Source organism: Cyclopterus lumpus, chromosome 7 (assembly GCF_009769545.1).
Source record: "Cyclopterus lumpus isolate fCycLum1 chromosome 7, fCycLum1.pri, whole genome shotgun sequence".
Taxonomy (NCBI): domain Eukaryota; kingdom Metazoa; phylum Chordata; class Actinopteri; order Perciformes; family Cyclopteridae; genus Cyclopterus; species Cyclopterus lumpus.
In genome coordinates, this window is record NC_046972.1 from 22,275,061 (window position 1) to 22,291,886 (window position 16,826).

General features: G+C 44.1%; 2 protein-coding genes across 7 annotated transcripts; one reads left to right on the forward strand and one right to left on the reverse strand.

Moving 5' to 3' along the window:
- Positions 1-559: 559 nt before the first annotated feature.
- Positions 560-7,511, reverse strand: wdr46 (WD repeat domain 46). 2 transcript variants are annotated; one of them, XM_034537926.1, is made up of 14 exons: positions 7,429-7,511; positions 7,025-7,192; positions 6,473-6,553; positions 6,263-6,375; positions 6,076-6,163; positions 5,722-5,783; positions 5,458-5,562; positions 5,220-5,370; positions 4,036-4,271; positions 2,896-3,049; positions 1,791-1,938; positions 1,487-1,677; positions 1,247-1,360; positions 560-1,145 (listed from the first exon to the last, which is right to left on the reverse strand). In XM_034537926.1, the coding sequence occupies exons 1-14, from the start codon at positions 7,483-7,485 to the stop codon at positions 1,026-1,028; spliced, it is 1,788 nt and encodes a 595-aa protein (XP_034393817.1). In that variant the 5' UTR covers positions 7,486-7,511; the 3' UTR covers positions 560-1,025. The 2 variants fall into 2 exon arrangements, with proteins under 2 accessions (XP_034393817.1, XP_034393816.1); XM_034537925.1 differs by having other exon boundaries at positions 7,025-7,195.
- Positions 4,333-14,976, forward strand: LOC117733973 (cytosolic sulfotransferase 3-like). 5 transcript variants are annotated; one of them, XM_034537972.1, is made up of 8 exons: positions 4,333-4,414; positions 10,378-10,576; positions 11,670-11,802; positions 11,909-12,028; positions 12,110-12,210; positions 13,156-13,467; positions 13,586-13,760; positions 13,829-14,976. In XM_034537972.1, exons 2-8 carry the CDS (start codon positions 10,526-10,528, stop codon positions 13,939-13,941), a joined length of 1,005 nt encoding a protein of 334 aa, XP_034393863.1. In that variant the 5' UTR covers positions 4,333-4,414; positions 10,378-10,525; the 3' UTR covers positions 13,942-14,976. The 5 variants fall into 5 exon arrangements, with proteins under 5 accessions (XP_034393863.1, XP_034393859.1, XP_034393860.1 ...); XM_034537968.1 differs by lacking the exon at positions 4,333-4,414 and having other exon boundaries at positions 10,401-10,576; positions 13,829-13,971; positions 14,014-14,976; XM_034537971.1 differs by lacking the exon at positions 4,333-4,414 and having other exon boundaries at positions 10,403-10,576; positions 13,156-13,282; positions 13,370-13,467.
- The last annotated feature ends 1,850 nt before the right edge of the window (positions 14,977-16,826 follow it).

The window sequence follows — 16,826 nt, forward strand, 5'->3', positions numbered from 1 at the left end:
TATTAGCCGTGTCATATGAGTCCCGTTGCGTTGGGCGTCGACAAACAACTTGTAAACTCATGCAAAAACAATCTGGAATAATGTAAGTTTTAAATCAATAATTAATGCTTCTAGTGGAGCAACACAGTCCTCTTAAATGTTGGTGACTTTTTTTGGTCAGTCTGTTAGCGATTCAGCCTCACGTCTCGGAGACTATCATTAACTATATCTTAAAGTCCACCGGAGGCACCCAAGGATAAACCCAAGGAGTGCCTCTTGCTGCTCTACAGAGCAGATCCTTCCATTTAGTGTATGGGAACCAGAAACCAGTTCAGGAGTTGGTATGAGGAACCATCAGAGACAACCCAGCGATGAAGATGCAGCCGTACACATTACCGGTAATTGCTGCAGAGCCCGCATGACCCGTTTAAGTTTACGGTCTATTAAGTCTTGCCCTAACAAAAACTGTCAAAACGGCACGACTTCTTTTGTTGTCGTAGTTCATGATGATGATGATGATGATGATTTTTTGGCGTAATGCAAAGAAGTTCCATGTCAACCGGTTGAAAGTATGCGTCAGTTGGGAGTATCAAATAACTCAAGAGGCGTTGTTTATTCTTAGAACACATTAATATATATATATCTATAAAACATTTTACGAGTACGCCCAGCGAGTCCGGCCACCCAAAGCACTGCATTGCTCCCGTTGGACAAGGTCAAACATTTTTTTTTTTTTAAATCAGTAGAGGAAAAAGAAACAACAACACTAACACTAACACGTGACAACAGGAAGCGCTGCAGGCATTAAAAAAAAAAAAAAAAAAAAAAAGAAACACAAATGCTCGCTCGATGCACTCGACATTGATTACAGACGATCTGCCTGACCCACTGGAGCGAGTCTTCGTTACTACATTCAGAACATCTGCGTTTTGTTCCCCCAGTGGAGCAATGAGTCTGAAAATATGCGTGTCCGTTATATGAAGTTCAAAAGGTCCCGCCCACAGGATGTCACGGGGTTCTCAGGCGGCACAAAGGGTCCTCCTTTTCTATTTTCTGAATCTGTCCAGAGCGGATTTCTGGCTCGATAACACCGCCTCCTTCTTCTCCTTCTGCCTCCTCTCTTTTTCAATCTTCACGCGGTCCTCCGCAGTTTTCCGGATATCGTCCTGGGGAAAGAAGAAGTCGAGAGAGAGAGAGAGAGAGATGAGCCAAAGACTGCAGATAGAGCGATGAAACATAAACATAGTATATATTCTGGATGACTTACCCTCTGATCCTCATGACCCACTTGTCTCTTGCGCTTTTCAATATTGCCGGACGAACTGCGACCTTTTTTCTTGTACTTGGGAACAAATTTCACTTTAGCGAGTGGGTCAAAGCCCTGGGAAGACAAAACAAAAATACTTTTAGAAGGGCGTGAACAGTAATATACACACACACAGTCAGTATTTCTCAATGTTTAGATCCCGTTTCCTAAAATAAAAGTGGGCTGCTTCCAGACACTGACCAGAGCTTTGACCCGGTCCTGGTGTTTAATCTCGGAGGCGGCGCGGTCGACCATCCCCAGCTCGGTGGGGTTGAGGCTGATGAGCTCCGGCTGGACCTTCTCCAGCAGCGCCTTGACCTCCCACTCCTGCCTCTGCTTTGCGCTGCGGAACGGATTCGCGTCCAGGCCGTCGATGTTCGGCTCTCCTGCACCTGTGAACGTAAACAAGGACAGAAGGCGACGAAAACGGTGCCAAAGGCAAATTAGAAGAGGGGAAAATAAAGGATAAAAGGCTCTTCGGCATTTGGTTAAAATGGAGTCGGACCTGGTATGAGCATGCTGGTGAAGCCGTCTCCGTGTCCCACCCCGAGGACATCCTCAAAGGGACAGAAGTGGGTCCCCCACACAGTTTTTTGAACCCTGTGAGCCATGTAGGGTTTAGTCACCGGGGTGCTCCACACGTCCCTGTACACCTGCAGGGAGACAACACACAGATGAGCCTTATGCCCTTATGTATCATCACAGGTCATTTTAAAATAAGAAATGTGTAAAAGGCCGGCTTGTTTTTATTATTTTTCCATGAAGTCACAGCTCCTGGAAAACAAGCCCTCTTCTCGAGACAACGTTCCAGGAGACCACACACACACACACACACACACACACACACACACACACACACACACACACACACACACACACACACACACACACACACACACACACACACACACACACACACACACACACACACACACACACACACACACACACACACACACACACACACACACACACACACACACACACACACACACACACACACACACACACACACACACACACACACACACACACACACACACGCCTACCGATCAAACTTCATTCGACACAAGTGACGTCATCCCACCTACATTTGCTACATTTGCTACGTGACTCGGAGTTCTGTTCTGTGTTTCAACAGCCAGCTCAAAAGGAAACATTTGAACATTAATAGGACATAACTTCACCCTCAGATGTCAATGTGTTATGTTTTGGGGATAAACTCCGATATGACTAGTAGTTCATTCTCAGCCAAAAAGGGAAAAATAGGAGAAAGTTTATATTTATATATTAAAATAAAAAAAAAAAAAAAAAGGTCAGCTGTATTTTCCACAAAATAAATAAAAGATTGCAAAACTCTTTAAAAAAGGCAAACGTACGCGATCTTTACCATGAAAGGTGTCGCCCGTACTGGGACACGTATTATATAATCAACGTGCATCTCGGGTTAACACGTCTTCCACGAAACGGATGTGCATTTGCTGATCGTGATAAATATCCAGCCGCGTTCACACGCGGAAAAAAAGAAAAAGAAAAACGCTCTTGAAAACACACCAATTCCTGCGAGACGATTGTTTTTAAAAATCACGCAGTGAGGAGGAACTAGTGACCTGAACAATGTCCCCCGTGGCCGCAGACAGCAGCCCCCTCTGGCTCAGGGACAAACAGGACGCTCCGGCGGGGAGGAAGTAGGACTTGAGGGGCTTGAAGGTTCTAATGTCAAACACCTTCAGCTTCTTATCCATTCCAGATGTCACCATGTATCTGCCGAGAGGAGAACACAACAGATTGCTCTCTGGTGGACGGAGAGGGAACTGCAGTTCAGGGGGGAAAAACGGTTATTCAACCTGATAAATTGCGGAATTTTAACCACCCACTGTTCTTTCTGGCAAGATGTATAATTATAGACTATGAGAACGGAACATGCGATACACTGTTAATAGATAAAGAGTCATTACAAAAAAAGGGCGTACCTCCATAAAAACAAGTATTCAATAAGTTTACAACAGAAGAACATTGTGCCATAGTACACAATAAAATCATAAACGCATTGGTTGTACTGATATGAATGATGACGTGGTAAAAAAAAAGAGATGAGGTCCGTGTGCGGTGGGCTAAAGTCCACAGACCTGAGGGTTCCTACGAGGAAACCGCTCAAGGAGAGGAAATGGAATTTCTTTTTAAATTCATATACTACATGTGAAGTAGGCGGGTTTAATCTAAACTAGCTCGGATGACACACGTGTTGCTCCCTCAGATCTGATCTAAAAGTTGGGTTGCATCTGTCTGTGCTATCATAACGGTCACAGAAACACACCCATAATCTATGGGGGGAAAAAAGCAGTACAAAGGATATAATATAAATACAAATTATATTTATATATGATATTCAATTTTTGATTCAGACAAAACATACAAAGAGCACAATAACTTAGACTGTGACCTTGCATCGAATCTGCTGATCCATATAAATCCTGACAATAGCCCTCATTTAAGTTAATTATTAAAAGCCTTTTTACTGGCGGGCGACTGCAGCTCAGCGAGAGTCCCAAATTGCTCCCTTCGCTGTGCATGTTGTATGGAAGTTAATTAGTTACCTGATGAGAAGCTGCGTGGCAGCTTTTGAGTGGTCGGAAGACTAGAAAAGCCATTTTCCCCCGTTTACGGTAAAACAATCTCCACATAATCATAATTAATGTCCACAGCGTCCTGCATCTAAAACATAAGAGTAACGTTTCACGGCGACTCACGTGCCCGTCTTGTCGACGGCGACGGAGCGCACGGCGCCGTGGTGACACAGCATCTTGACGAGCGCCTCCTTCTGATTGGGCGTCCAGAGGGTCACCGTGCCGTTGGCGTGGCCCAGGTGGATGACGGCGTTCTGAGGGTTCTGGCACATCACGTCGAGCCGGCCCGTCTTGGTGCAGATGGCGGCCACCTCCTTCCCCACGGACACGTCCAGGTACTGCAGGAAGCTGGTCGCGCTCTGAGGAACAACAGGAAGGTCGGTCAGAGCGGACGGAAAGTCGGCGTTTAAAAAGGATCGGGAACCGCAACGCGCTGGGTTCGTGGCGCGGGTTCTCCAGGCCGGCGGATCCCGACCTGGGGAACAGGAACCAGCCACAGCGGGTGGGCCAGGATGTGTGTGTGCTCTGAAGTGGTCAAAATTAGATTTGCTCATTTCAAACAAAATTATTATTAAAAAGAATATGCGTCATTTACACAAAAGATGTTTTATTTTTTTATATAGCTGGCTGACTTTATTCTGTTTAAACCCTGTTTTCCTGCACAATTGCAGATAAAAAAGGTCAGGCTACACTATTATTAATATTAGTCTTATATTACTATTTGAAGAATCATTTCAAATAACTCCAGAGCGTTGTAGAGTCCATGACTATAATGCACTTTTTTTTTTTTTTTTTTAAAGAGAGAAAACTAAATCTGTAAATCACGCAGATTGTTCTAAAACATTTTTATTTAATTTTTATTTCCAGTGTCCTTTATGGAGAAATCATAGAAAACGACACTCCTTATAAAGCTTTTCAGTATCAAAATATTTCAGTGATAGTAAAAATGGAAAATGCCTCCATTTCGTCTGAAGGGGGCGCCACAGTGTCAGTCTTTTGGAAACTCGGTGTTAACTGGATATTGTTTACACTCTTTTGTTGATGAGACGTCGGAGCCCGTTGTTGTTTTTGTGTAACTATTGCAACAGCCCTCCTACCCCGCTCTTAAAAACAGATTTTTTTTTAAAATAGTCTTAATAACATTTTGTCTCGTTAGATGAGGAAAAATTCACTTTTAACCAAAAAAAAAACCCAGATACATCGCGTCAAGGTTTGTGGCAAATTATGCCATCGTTATCGCGGCAATACCTTTATAATAAACATTCATTACATCGTGTACAAACAGGGTTTTAAAAAAAGGGACCCACCGCTGTGGCGAGCAGGAAGTGGTAGGGCAGGAACTGCATCCGGAGGACGTCGTTGAACTTGCGGATGCAGTGAAGCTCGATTCCATTGGAGTCGTAGATGTGAAGCCACTTCTTCTGAGCCACCGCGTACATGGCCTCACTGTGGAGCCACCTGCACAACAACATTTATATGAGATTATTTACATAACAGGGGGGGGGGGATTGAAATGCACGCCGCCGCACTCGCCGGATGACTCACTTCACGTCGTTGACGGACTCCATGACGTTGATCTCGCACGTGAGCTGTTTGGACTGCCAGTCGATGCAAGCGATGTGGCCGCGCCGCCCGCCGAGCAGCACTTGACTGAAGAGAGAAAAAATAAAATTTAAAAAAAAATCACAATTCAAACCTTTTGAAAATCAATAATTATACGCGATGAAGGACTCGCTTGTCGTGATGAAGCCACAGGAAGACAAAATCATCATGCGTGGTTTGTACGCGTATGGGGAGTGAGATACTGACCGTCCAGTCTGGCTGTAATCCACTCGATACGGTCCGAACTGAGACAGCTTCAGGTCGAAATACTGAGGCGGTGAGAGAGAGAGAAAAATAACTAATGAGTATAAGAAAAAGGCAAATGGCCTGGACATTTTTTTTTTATTTTGAAATTTATCAAATAAAAGTCTACTTGTTTTCTACAATTATGCTTATAAAAATGATCTAAAGACAGGAGTTAAACCCACTGGATTTGTCAAGCTAAACCCCCACATAGTGTCGACTAATAAGTAAATAAAATCAACATTTGACCATAAAAACAGGTTTAAAGAGACCAGCACTTCCATGTCAGATCTTTCTAGATCTCCACCAGTGTCCCACCTTTGTCTTTGACGTTATATCAACAGACTCTGCAATGTCCTCCTGAGAGATCGTACAGGTGTCCTCGCCTTCATCTCCTTCTAGGAACCTGAGATCAGAAGAAAACGCGTCGCCACCAGCAATAACTTAGAGAGGCACATCGTACACCGTGACATGACTCAGCCAGACAGCATTTAGAATCAATTACCCAGCATCCTCTGGGAGTAGGAGGTCAAGACGAGCTGCTTGAATCTGGCTCATTTCGGAGTTTTCTTCCGAGCGAGCGATCATGTCCTTCAGCTTGTAATGCTGACGGCGAGGCTGCAGCAAACAGGAACAAAAAGGGGGGAATGGGACGCATGTCGACTCCGTGCATTTACTAGACATTCTAATGAATAAGAGACAGCGGGGAGCTTACCTTCTTCATTTTCTCTTTCCTCTTGAACTTCTGCAGCCGGTCTTCTGGAATAGGAGCAGGGCCGGGGAAACGGTCCGCTTTCTGAGATCAGGAGAAATACACTGGATTTATTTTGGGGAAACATTAAGACGAGGGTCGATTAGTGTTGAGCTGGAAGATGCATCGATGCAATATCAACATCACGTGTTGGGACTCTGTGGTACAGATTAAATATCATCCTCCTCTGGTTGCGCCACAGTTCAAAAAGGGATGCGCCACAACACAAGCTAAGTTGTGTACACACACACACACACGTCCATATGCAACATTAATAGACTGAACCGTACCATTAGCCAGTAAATATTGTATGACCATACTGCTTTTTTTTGTCATTACACGTGTATAAAATTTGCACCGTGGTTTTCTTTCATGCATGCACATGTTCTTACTTTATACTGCACATGTCCCTCGGGATAAATTAAAGTTATATGCATCCTTATTAAATAAATAATATATATTATACATTTATTTCCAGCAGCATGACGGACACAACAAGCACCTCCATTCACTCACCCCTGATAAGAATTTGTTTCCATCTCCTCGATCTTCATTTTCTTTTCTCTTCTTGGCTTTCGGTGTCTGTTGCTCCGTCTGTCGTCCGGCCTGCTCTCCGTCTGTCCCCCGGTTGTTGTCACCGTTCCCCGCTTGCTGCGGAGGATCCTCCCAGTAACGAGCTGGAGGCTGCTGGAGAGGAGAAAAACGGCTTTTGAGTGTATTTGTGCCCAGAAACGGAGACGCTCTCGGCCTCGCCTCGGGAGCCCCCGTGTGCACACGCGACGCTCGCGTGAGCTGCGCGACGCTCGCGAAGCCAACGCCGCGTCGCCTGCGTCAGTTTGAGAAGCGCCGCGTCGCCTGCGTCTCTCGGCTGTTGGACGCAAACAGTTAGACACTCTTAATAACGAGTGAATCGTGATTACCTTCTTCTTTTTCTCCACGTGTGTAACAGTCAACGCTTCACCGCCGAGAGACGCCATCTTTGTTGTATACGTTTTTTACTTCCGGTGACGTCGCTGCTGGATGCGTCACTTCCTGCTACTCGGTGTATTTTAAACGTGTTTTTATTTTGTATAAACCCGGAAATATTACATTTAACATTTAATGAACGTATCATATTCCTCTGCCTTCATAGTTATTTGTTAGTGAGGTTTTTCTTTATTATTAATTAATCCCCCCCCCCCCCCCAGCTGCTGGGGACTGGGGACATCGTCGGGCGGTGGAAAGAGCACTTTGAGGAACTCCTAAACCCGGCCAACATGTCCCCCGGAGAGGGGGCAGCGCCGGAAGACTTTGGGGTGGTTTCACCCATATCCCTGGCAGAGGTCGCTAAGGTAGTCAAAAAGCTCCTTGGTGGCAAGGCGCCAGGGGTGGATGAGATCCGCCCTGAGATGCTGAAAGCGCTGGACATTGTTGGGCTGTCTTGGTTGACACGCCTTTTCAGTGTCGCATGGGGGTCGGGAACAGTGCCCATGGACTGGCAGACCGGGGTGGTGGTTCCCATCTTCAAGAAGGGGGACCGGAGAGTGTGCTCGAACTATCGTGGTATCACACTGCTCAGCCTCCCGGGAAAAGCTTATGCCAGGGTGCTGGAGAGGAGGCTCCGACCGCTTGTCGAACCTCAGATTCAGGACGAACAGTGCGGATTCCGTCCCGGTCGTGGAACAGTGGACCAGCTCTTTACCCTCGCAAGATTACTGGAGGGGTCCTGGGAGTTTGCCCAACCAGTTTACATGTGCTTTGTAGACCTGGAGAAGGCTTTCGACCGGGTCCCTCGGGGGGTTTTGTGGGGGGGTGCTGCGGGAGTATGGGGTGCCGGACCCGTTGGCACGGGCCATCCGGTCTCTGTACGCCTGCCGTAGGAGCTGTGTTCGTCTCCTCGGTAGTAAGTCAGACACGTTCCCGGTGGCTGCCCTTTATCACCGGTCCTGTTCGTGACCTTCATGGACAGGATATCTAGGCGCAGCCAGAGGCCGGAGAGGATCCGGTTTGGGAGTCTCGGGATCGCCTCTCTGCTGTTTGCGGATGATGTGGTCCTGTTTGCCTCCTCGGACCGTGACCTCCAGCATTCACTGGGGCGTTTTGCAGCCGAGTGCGAAGCGGCTGGGATGAGAGTTAGCACCTCCAAATCTGAGGCCATGGTGCTCTGCCGGAAACCGGCGGATTGCTCCCTCCAGGTGGGGGCAAACTGCCTACCCCAAGCGAAGGAGTTCAAGTATCTCGGGGTCTTGTTCACGAGTGAGGGTAAGGTGGAGCGGGAGATCGACAGGCGGATCGGTGCGGCTGCAGCAGTAAAACAGGCGCTGTACCGGTCCGTCTTAGTGAAGAGGGAGCTGAGCCGGAAGGCAAAGCTCTCCATTTACTGGTCGGTCTACGTTCCAACCCTCACCTATGGTCACGAACTCTGGGTCGTGACCGAAAGAACGAGATCTCGGATACAAGCGGCCGAAATGAGCTTCCTCCGTAGGGTGGCCGGGCTCAGCCTTAGAGATAGGGTAAGGAGCTCGGACATCAGGGGGGAGCTTGGAGTCGAGTCGCTGCTCCTTCGTGTCCAAAGGAGTCAGCTGAGGTGGTTCGGGCATCTAGTCAGCATGCCTCCTGGACGCCTCCCATTAGAGGTTTTCCGGGCACGTCCAACTGGTAGGAGGCCCCGGGGAAGACCGAGGACACGCTGGAGGGATTCTATCTCCCGGCTGGCCTTGGAACGCCTCGGGATCCCCCAGAATGAGCTGGAAAGTGTTGCGGGTGAGAGGGAAGCCTGGGTCGGCCTGCTGAACCTGCTGCCACCGCGACCCGACCCCGGATAAGAGGTGATAATGGATGGATGGATGGGATTAATTAATTTGACTAAACAATCTCAAATCAAGGTCCACTTTGTAGCTTTCATTGCCATGAACGCAACAAAAGAAATAGGCAGACCAGTACTGGACCTTTTTAGTTCAATACAGGTAAAACATATTTTATTTTTGAAAAAGATGTTTATTTTGTATACATGAACCATATAAGTAGATATGTATCCACGTATTGTACATAAACATGTAAAGTACAATATTGAATATTATTTAATATAATTTAAAAAAATTCTTTTCACAAAGATCTCTGGTGGAAAAAAGATGCCATGTTCATGAATACCTTCAAACATGTCTTAAGGTACATTTGCAGTTTCTTGTTACAACATTTGCGATAAGCTTAAAAAGGCCTTTGTTGCCCGAGTTGATTTATTGGACAGAAAGTATCCTCATACAACGGATCCTTTGATAATTTGCTGTAAAAAGGTTTCACATTTTCTGTGCAATTTCGTACATATTTGTGGGCACATTAGGGGTGTATGTCCTGGGGTAGAAATGTCTGTCGGACGTATCGGATCATCAATTGAAGCTTTATTAATCAATGTAACGTCGGATTGAAATGGACCTCAAACCTAATATCTAACAATCGATTAGTTTGATGTTAGATAAACAAATCAATACTGTTGATAGAGATAGATATCCAATTTGACTTGTTATTTGAATACATAATGTCACTAAAAGGTTGCGACACATTGTTGAACTTCCTCTCTGCAGGGCCAGTCTGAAAATGTGCGACGACTCTTTATCTCATAATCACATGAGAGGGAATGAACTTTGTCTTTCTGTTGACCGAACAAACCACAACAACACTGGCAGCTTTGTTGTTCATCTACCCATGTGGTCTGACCTCAAATGCCCTATGCAACGTGTATTTTAAGTTGAACTGTGAAGACACGTCCTGAGATGCCTTACATTTGCTAAACGTGAATGCAGTATTTTAAAATGTTTTCTCTTGTGTAGAACCTTTAATTTTTAAACTTTAAAAAAGGAGATTTGTGTCTGCATTCTTCTGTGACTATACAGGGAAACCGGAAAGAGAAGGGGCGGGCGCTCCACATCTGGGACTGAGGATCCAATTACAAAGGTTGAAGTATTTTGCAACAAGAAGAGAAAGGGAAAGGGAACAGTTTGCTCTCCTGGTATTGAACTAACAGCAGAAGAAGATAACAGTATGCCGCGAGAGGGAGCAGCAGCAGACAGCATGTCTTTTCATCAGGACAAGGTATGTGTCTATTAATCGAAGAAAAAGGAACATGCAATTGCTGCAGCAGCTCAGTAGTCAAAGAGGCAAGCAAGAAAAATGATTTATTTATACATAATAATAAGTTAGGGTAAAAACAACAAAACGAAAAGCATAAAATATATGCACCACTATATCCTATATATCAGCTGTCACTATCAGGCGGACCCTGGACCGAAAAACCTCATTTAATTCGTCTCGTTCGTTAGAGCTGCGCCTGGAAGGGGGCGTGGCCACAAAACTGCGATCAAGTCGGACAGTTTTTTAGCTGCGTTCAAAGAACACACCGGAAGTCCGTGTTCAGGAAGTCCGTGTTCAGGAAGTCCGTGTTCAGGAAGTCACACAAACAGTTGGAACTAGTTTAGTACTAGTTTTTAACCAGAGCCTTTAGTCTATACTCTTTTATGTTTATAACATTAATTAACTGATCAGATATGTTAACAGAGAGGAGAAAGGAGCTGAAACAAGTGGTTTAATAACCACAGATAAAGTCCCTGCACCCACATTTCTCTTTTTAGGTGACAAGAATATAATATATTGGCTTTTTCGATTGATAAATTGATTGATTAATAAACTAAATTTAAAGCTGCGTGACAATTCAGTTATTTTATTTTATTTTTTAAATGAAGTACTTTATTTTAAGAGTCACGTTTTTAAAAAAGCTTTCTGTTTTAAATCCAGCCTTTATAAATAGTAGCTATATGTTATCTTTCTTTCTTTAATTTGACAATCAGTTGTTGACTACATACAGACGTTAATACAACTGTTGGCTACTTCAATACATATGGCACAAAATCATATACATATACTATTACTGAAAGTCTAAAAATCTCTTTTGAAAGGGCCACTTCTCTCACATCAGGTTAATTTCTTGTAAGGATTTGTTAAAAAAAAAAACGCATGCATAATGAACAACTAAATCTAGCACCATGCAGGTATGAAGCAGATATCTCGAAGTTTAATTTTAATTCTGACTTTAATTCAAACAATGTTTACGTTATAATCAATTTGCTGCAGTTCAATTCCTCATAAAATCATCACATGCTCCGTATGTGTTGATTATTGTCTTTTTTAGCTACCGTCTCGACCAGAAATATTTGATTTCCACGGCGTCTCAATGACCCACTACTTCACAGACAACTGGGAGAACATTCAAAACTTTCAGGCCAGGCCGGATGATATACTCATTGCGACATACCCCAAAGCAGGTAACCCATGACCCCATGAACATAAACATCCAGATGATTTATAGCTCATAAGGAACTACGTATAGAGGTGAGTGGTTGGGTTCACTTCTCTGTCTGTCTCTTTAAGGAACAACCTGGGTCTCCTACATCCTTGACCTGCTGTATTTCGGTCAGACAGAGCGCCAGGAGGTCGTCCCAATATATGACAGAGTGCCTTTCTTGGAGATCATCATCTCATCTTATTCAGGTATTTACCTCAAGAAGCTTTTGAATCCCTGTTCAGCCTCAATGCTTTGCTCACTCCATATATCTACACCTCTTCACACAGGAAAAGACCTGGTGGACAACCTCCCCACCTCCCCTCGACTCATTAAAACTCACTTTCCGGTCCAGTTTGTGCCAAAGTCCTTTTGGGAGCAGAACTGCAGGGTCAGTATAGTTTGTGTGTGTTATTTGGAGTCTATGACTTGAGGCACGTCTACCTACAGTTACAGGTTATCAGACATGCTGTTTTTCATCAGAATGGGTTTCACCTCATTTATCTGAACGCTCGAAGTCTGTTACCCAAACAGGAAATGGGGAAACTCGAGGAAAGTGAAATTGCTCGCTGTCTAAAACCAAAGTGGCAGTGATTAATGTAATGGAGACTCGGTTGGACCAATCAGCTAGCTAGAGACACACGGAGGGGGAGGAGCTCCCCCAGCTCCACCATTCACGTGACCGCAATCGTGGACTGGTGCAGTGTCTGCGATTTATTCTTCATTGCAGATCAATATTGGCCAAATTTAAATAAATCCAAATCAAGTGGGTTGACATTATTCTCCCCAAGACTAGATGTTACACTTCCATATTAGTAGAAGTGTGCTTTGGGCCCCCCAACAAAATTCTCCTGTGGAGGCGTTTGAGTAGTTCAGTCAACTGTTTGGTTTAAGACTAATAATTAAGGAGCCATCATGGGAGTTGTAAGAATCGTGCATATACATTTTGGATCTAATTATCGTGTCAGACAAAAATGTGCAATATATATATATATATATATATATATGCATCCTTATTAAATATATATACTGTATATAGGCATCCAACTATTAATGTATTGTAAACTCACTCTTACTTGCCTTTACACACATGCACCGTAAAGAAAGACATCAAGTTTTAAATGCATTAGGAAGAAACAAATGTTCAATATCTTGTCAACAAATTGATTTGGCCAACAAAATACTAACTAAAATGTAGATTTTTTTTTTTAATGTGCCAACCTTTTGGGGTACGTGGTCTTTTATACCCGAATAATAATAATAAATCAAATTGACAAACGTGTATATTTATGTAATGCTGGTCTTCCAATCATTGAAGCGTTTTCTTCCCCCGTAGATAATCTACGTGGCCCGCAACGCCAAAGACAACGCGGTGTCTTATTTCCACTTTGATCGCATGAACAACATTCAGCCGGAGCCCGGAGACTGGACCGACTACGTCCACAGGTTCATGGGTGGAAAAGGTAACGCGCGAAACACAACAGCAGGTGAGATGCGCAGATTTCCCCCGATGAACAACACTTTCATGTGTTTTGGTTCTGTGGCCTCAGTGGCGTTTGGATCCTGGTACGACCACGTGAACGGCTGGTGGAAGAAGAAACAGACTCACTCCAAACTCCATTACATGTTCTACGAAGATCTGGTCGAGGTGATCTAGTTGCTGTTGTTGTTGTTGTTGTTGTTGTTGTTGTGGTTCCTATTCAGGCTACTTTTCTCCTCCAGCTGCTGGTGATAATGCATCAATGATATCTGACTGTTTTTTCCAGGATACCGGACGGGAAATAGACAAACTCTGCTGCTTTCTTGGATTGTCTCGTTCGGACGAGGAGAAGAAAAGAGTGACGGACGGAGTGCATTTCGATAACATGAAAAAGGACAACATGGCCAATTACTCGACCAACTCGATTATGGATTTCAAAATTTCCCCTTTCATGAGAAAAGGTAAACTGAAAAAAAAAAAAAAAAGCATCAGATTCTCCACTTAAAATGATTCTTTTGTGGATTCGCAGGGAAAGTTGGCGACTGGAAGAACCATTTCTCTGAGGCCCAGAGCGAACAGTTTGATGAAGACTACGAGAAGAAGATGACGGACGTCACTCTTCAGTTCCGTTCTGAAATCTGATCCAGAAGGGTTGTTTGTGTATATTGTGGAGATGGGTCCAGGTGTTCATGAAAATGTGGCATTCCCCGTGGGGAAAAATCCTGTTGCCTATAATTCAATTAATTTTGTATAGCCCCAAAATCACTAATCAGAGGGCTCTACAATCTGTACACTATACGACATCCCTGACCTTTGACCTCACATCGGATCAGGAAAAACGCCCCCCAAAAAACAAGGACAAAAATAACTTTCACAGGGGAAAAAAGGAAAGAAACCTTCAGGAGACGTGTCTCTGTCACTTCACACTCCAAACATGGTCACTCTTGTTCACCGGATGCAAAAAAAAAAACAGATGGCGGCCGACTAAATCCAAGATAGCGACGGCCAAAATGACAAACTCAAGGCTTCAAAAGCAATAACGACTTACCCACTTCTGATATCCAGTCTGTAGTCTTGATGTGAGTCAAGTTAACATAAGCTGCGCTTTTTTCCTGTGAAGAAGGAAGTTTACTTTAACCCTTGTATGGCTTACATTTTTTATCAACAACATAATTATATGATGTATTTCTTTTTATAGCTCAGGCTCATTGGCCTTGGTTCATTTTCTGTGAAGAACATACATCAGGACACATTTTCAATGACCACACACACTGTACACCCCCCCTACACATTTATATTACGTACAGGATGTTTGGGTCCACTGGATAAAAATGTGGAAATTGTAGGTCCTGTGAATTGTAGGTTCACTCTTGCCTGGGCCTGATAGTGTGTGTGTGTGTGTGTGTGTGTGTGTGTGTGATATTAACCATATATGCTGTTTATATTGCTTGTTATTGTAATAAAGTAAACATCTGTTGAGTATTTTAACATAAAATTGTTTGATTGTGTTAAATAAAAAAAAACACTGGCTGAATAACAAAAATATGAACACCACACACACAAGTTAATAACTAGTGCTACTGCACGTTATAATTGTTGTTGCAGGTTTGAATATCATGTATATGCTAATCTGCAGACTTGCACCTTCTTGCAAGAATAAATACTCAGAAGCTTAAAGGTTTCGTTGGATCTCTTTGTTTGAAACATCTCATCCGAAGCTTGTGAATAAGGAGTTAAAAAACTAAATTCCATCGCACTACGCTCTCAGCAGGGTTACTAAATATATATATTTATGTTTTAAAGTGTGCTTCACTCGAAAGTTATTTGGACGTTTGACTTGAGTTAATATTTGACAAAATGTTTCAACAGCCAACTGGGAATACCTCATAAAACATTTAAGCGCATAACTCAACTAAGAGAATATTTGACCAGAAAGGCAAAGAAATCATCGGATATAATTGCCTTTTTTTATTTATTTTTTGGCAATTTTTATTGGTTTTCTATTAAACCTGCCATACATTTATAGACAGCACTTGTGGGAAATACAGGTCTACATATCAGGTGCATTATTCACATTGTGAATTTTTTGTATTTCAATGTTTTATTTATTTGGTTTCACTGGGGAACACTTTTAGCTGAAAAGTATAAGTTTTTTTTTCTCCCTGCTATTGTATAGTACGGTACATTTTACAAACTGCTTATATGTTCGAGGATACTTTTTACTCCTCTACATTTATTCGATGACTTTTACTTACTTTACCTATTCAGATTTCTTATGCAAAATTTAAACAATTCGTTTCCTGGAAGTGTGACGACCCTCTCTGCCAATGGCTCGTGTCCCTGCAGGTGGGCGTGGCCAAAGGGTCATCAGGAGAGTGGAAACACCTGAGCTAATCAGCAGCTCTGGCAACACCTGGGCCTTGTGTGCCAGTGCTGCTGTTAAAAGGCCCTCTGGTCTCAGGAGCTCTCTCTCCCTCTACGTCCTGAGACCCCGTTTGGCTGCTTGTTGGAGAGCATGGTTTGACCCGACACTACGACATACCACACACACTTTCCACTCATGCACTCGCCTCCATTACTGAAACGACTGACTTCACACTCCACTGTTTATTCTACCGAGTTATGTTTATGCTAACCAGTGGACCCCGCTGACGTTGCTGGTCCCATTGGTGGCAAGGAGGATCAGGGCCGTTTAGAACAGCAGCTAATGCCACAGTTCTGTCTGTCACAGAGGTGGTGGAGGGTCGTTTGCTAAGGGTGAGGGCAGAGATGGAGGGCTCTGTCTACTGCTTTGTGAACATTTATGCACCAAATCAGGGGCCAGAAGGAGCCCACTTATTCACTATGCTGCAAAGCGAGCTGCAGAGCTGCCATTAGGAGCAACTGATCATCAGAGGGGATTTCAACTGCACTCTAGACTTCTCCATAGACGGGAATAATGAGGAGCCACACCCACAGTCAGCTCAGAGTCTCGACCACGTCATCACGCAACTAGATCTGTTAGATACTTGGAGAGTAAAACACCCACAAAACAGGCAGTACACTTGGGTTAGGGTCAGCAACGACAGGATAAGTGCATCCAGGCTGCACAGAATTTACATCTCTCACAGTCTTAGTGCTTATTTTTTTATCCTGGAACTATCAGTCCAGTTGGGTTCGCCGATCACCACCTCGTCAGTTGAGTCTTGATAACCTCACCAGGTGAAAGGGTTAACTCCTCCTGGCATTTTAATAATAAACTTCTGCAGGACAGCACTTTGTCAGAGCTTTAGGGTTCTTTGGCACCAGTGGAGAACTAAAAAAGTTAGTTTCAGTTCTCTTGAAACGATGGTGGGAGGTCGGAAAAGCACGGATCTGTGTGTTCTGTCAGCAGTACGCCTCAAACGCCACCACTAAAATCAAGTCTGCTGTCAAGGACCTTGAAGCCAACATAAAGAGTATCGAGGAAGGCTTCCAGAGAGACCCGGATCCCAGTATGGGCCGACTGCTGAAGGAGAGGAGGTTGGAGTTAAGCTCCTTCCTGCAAG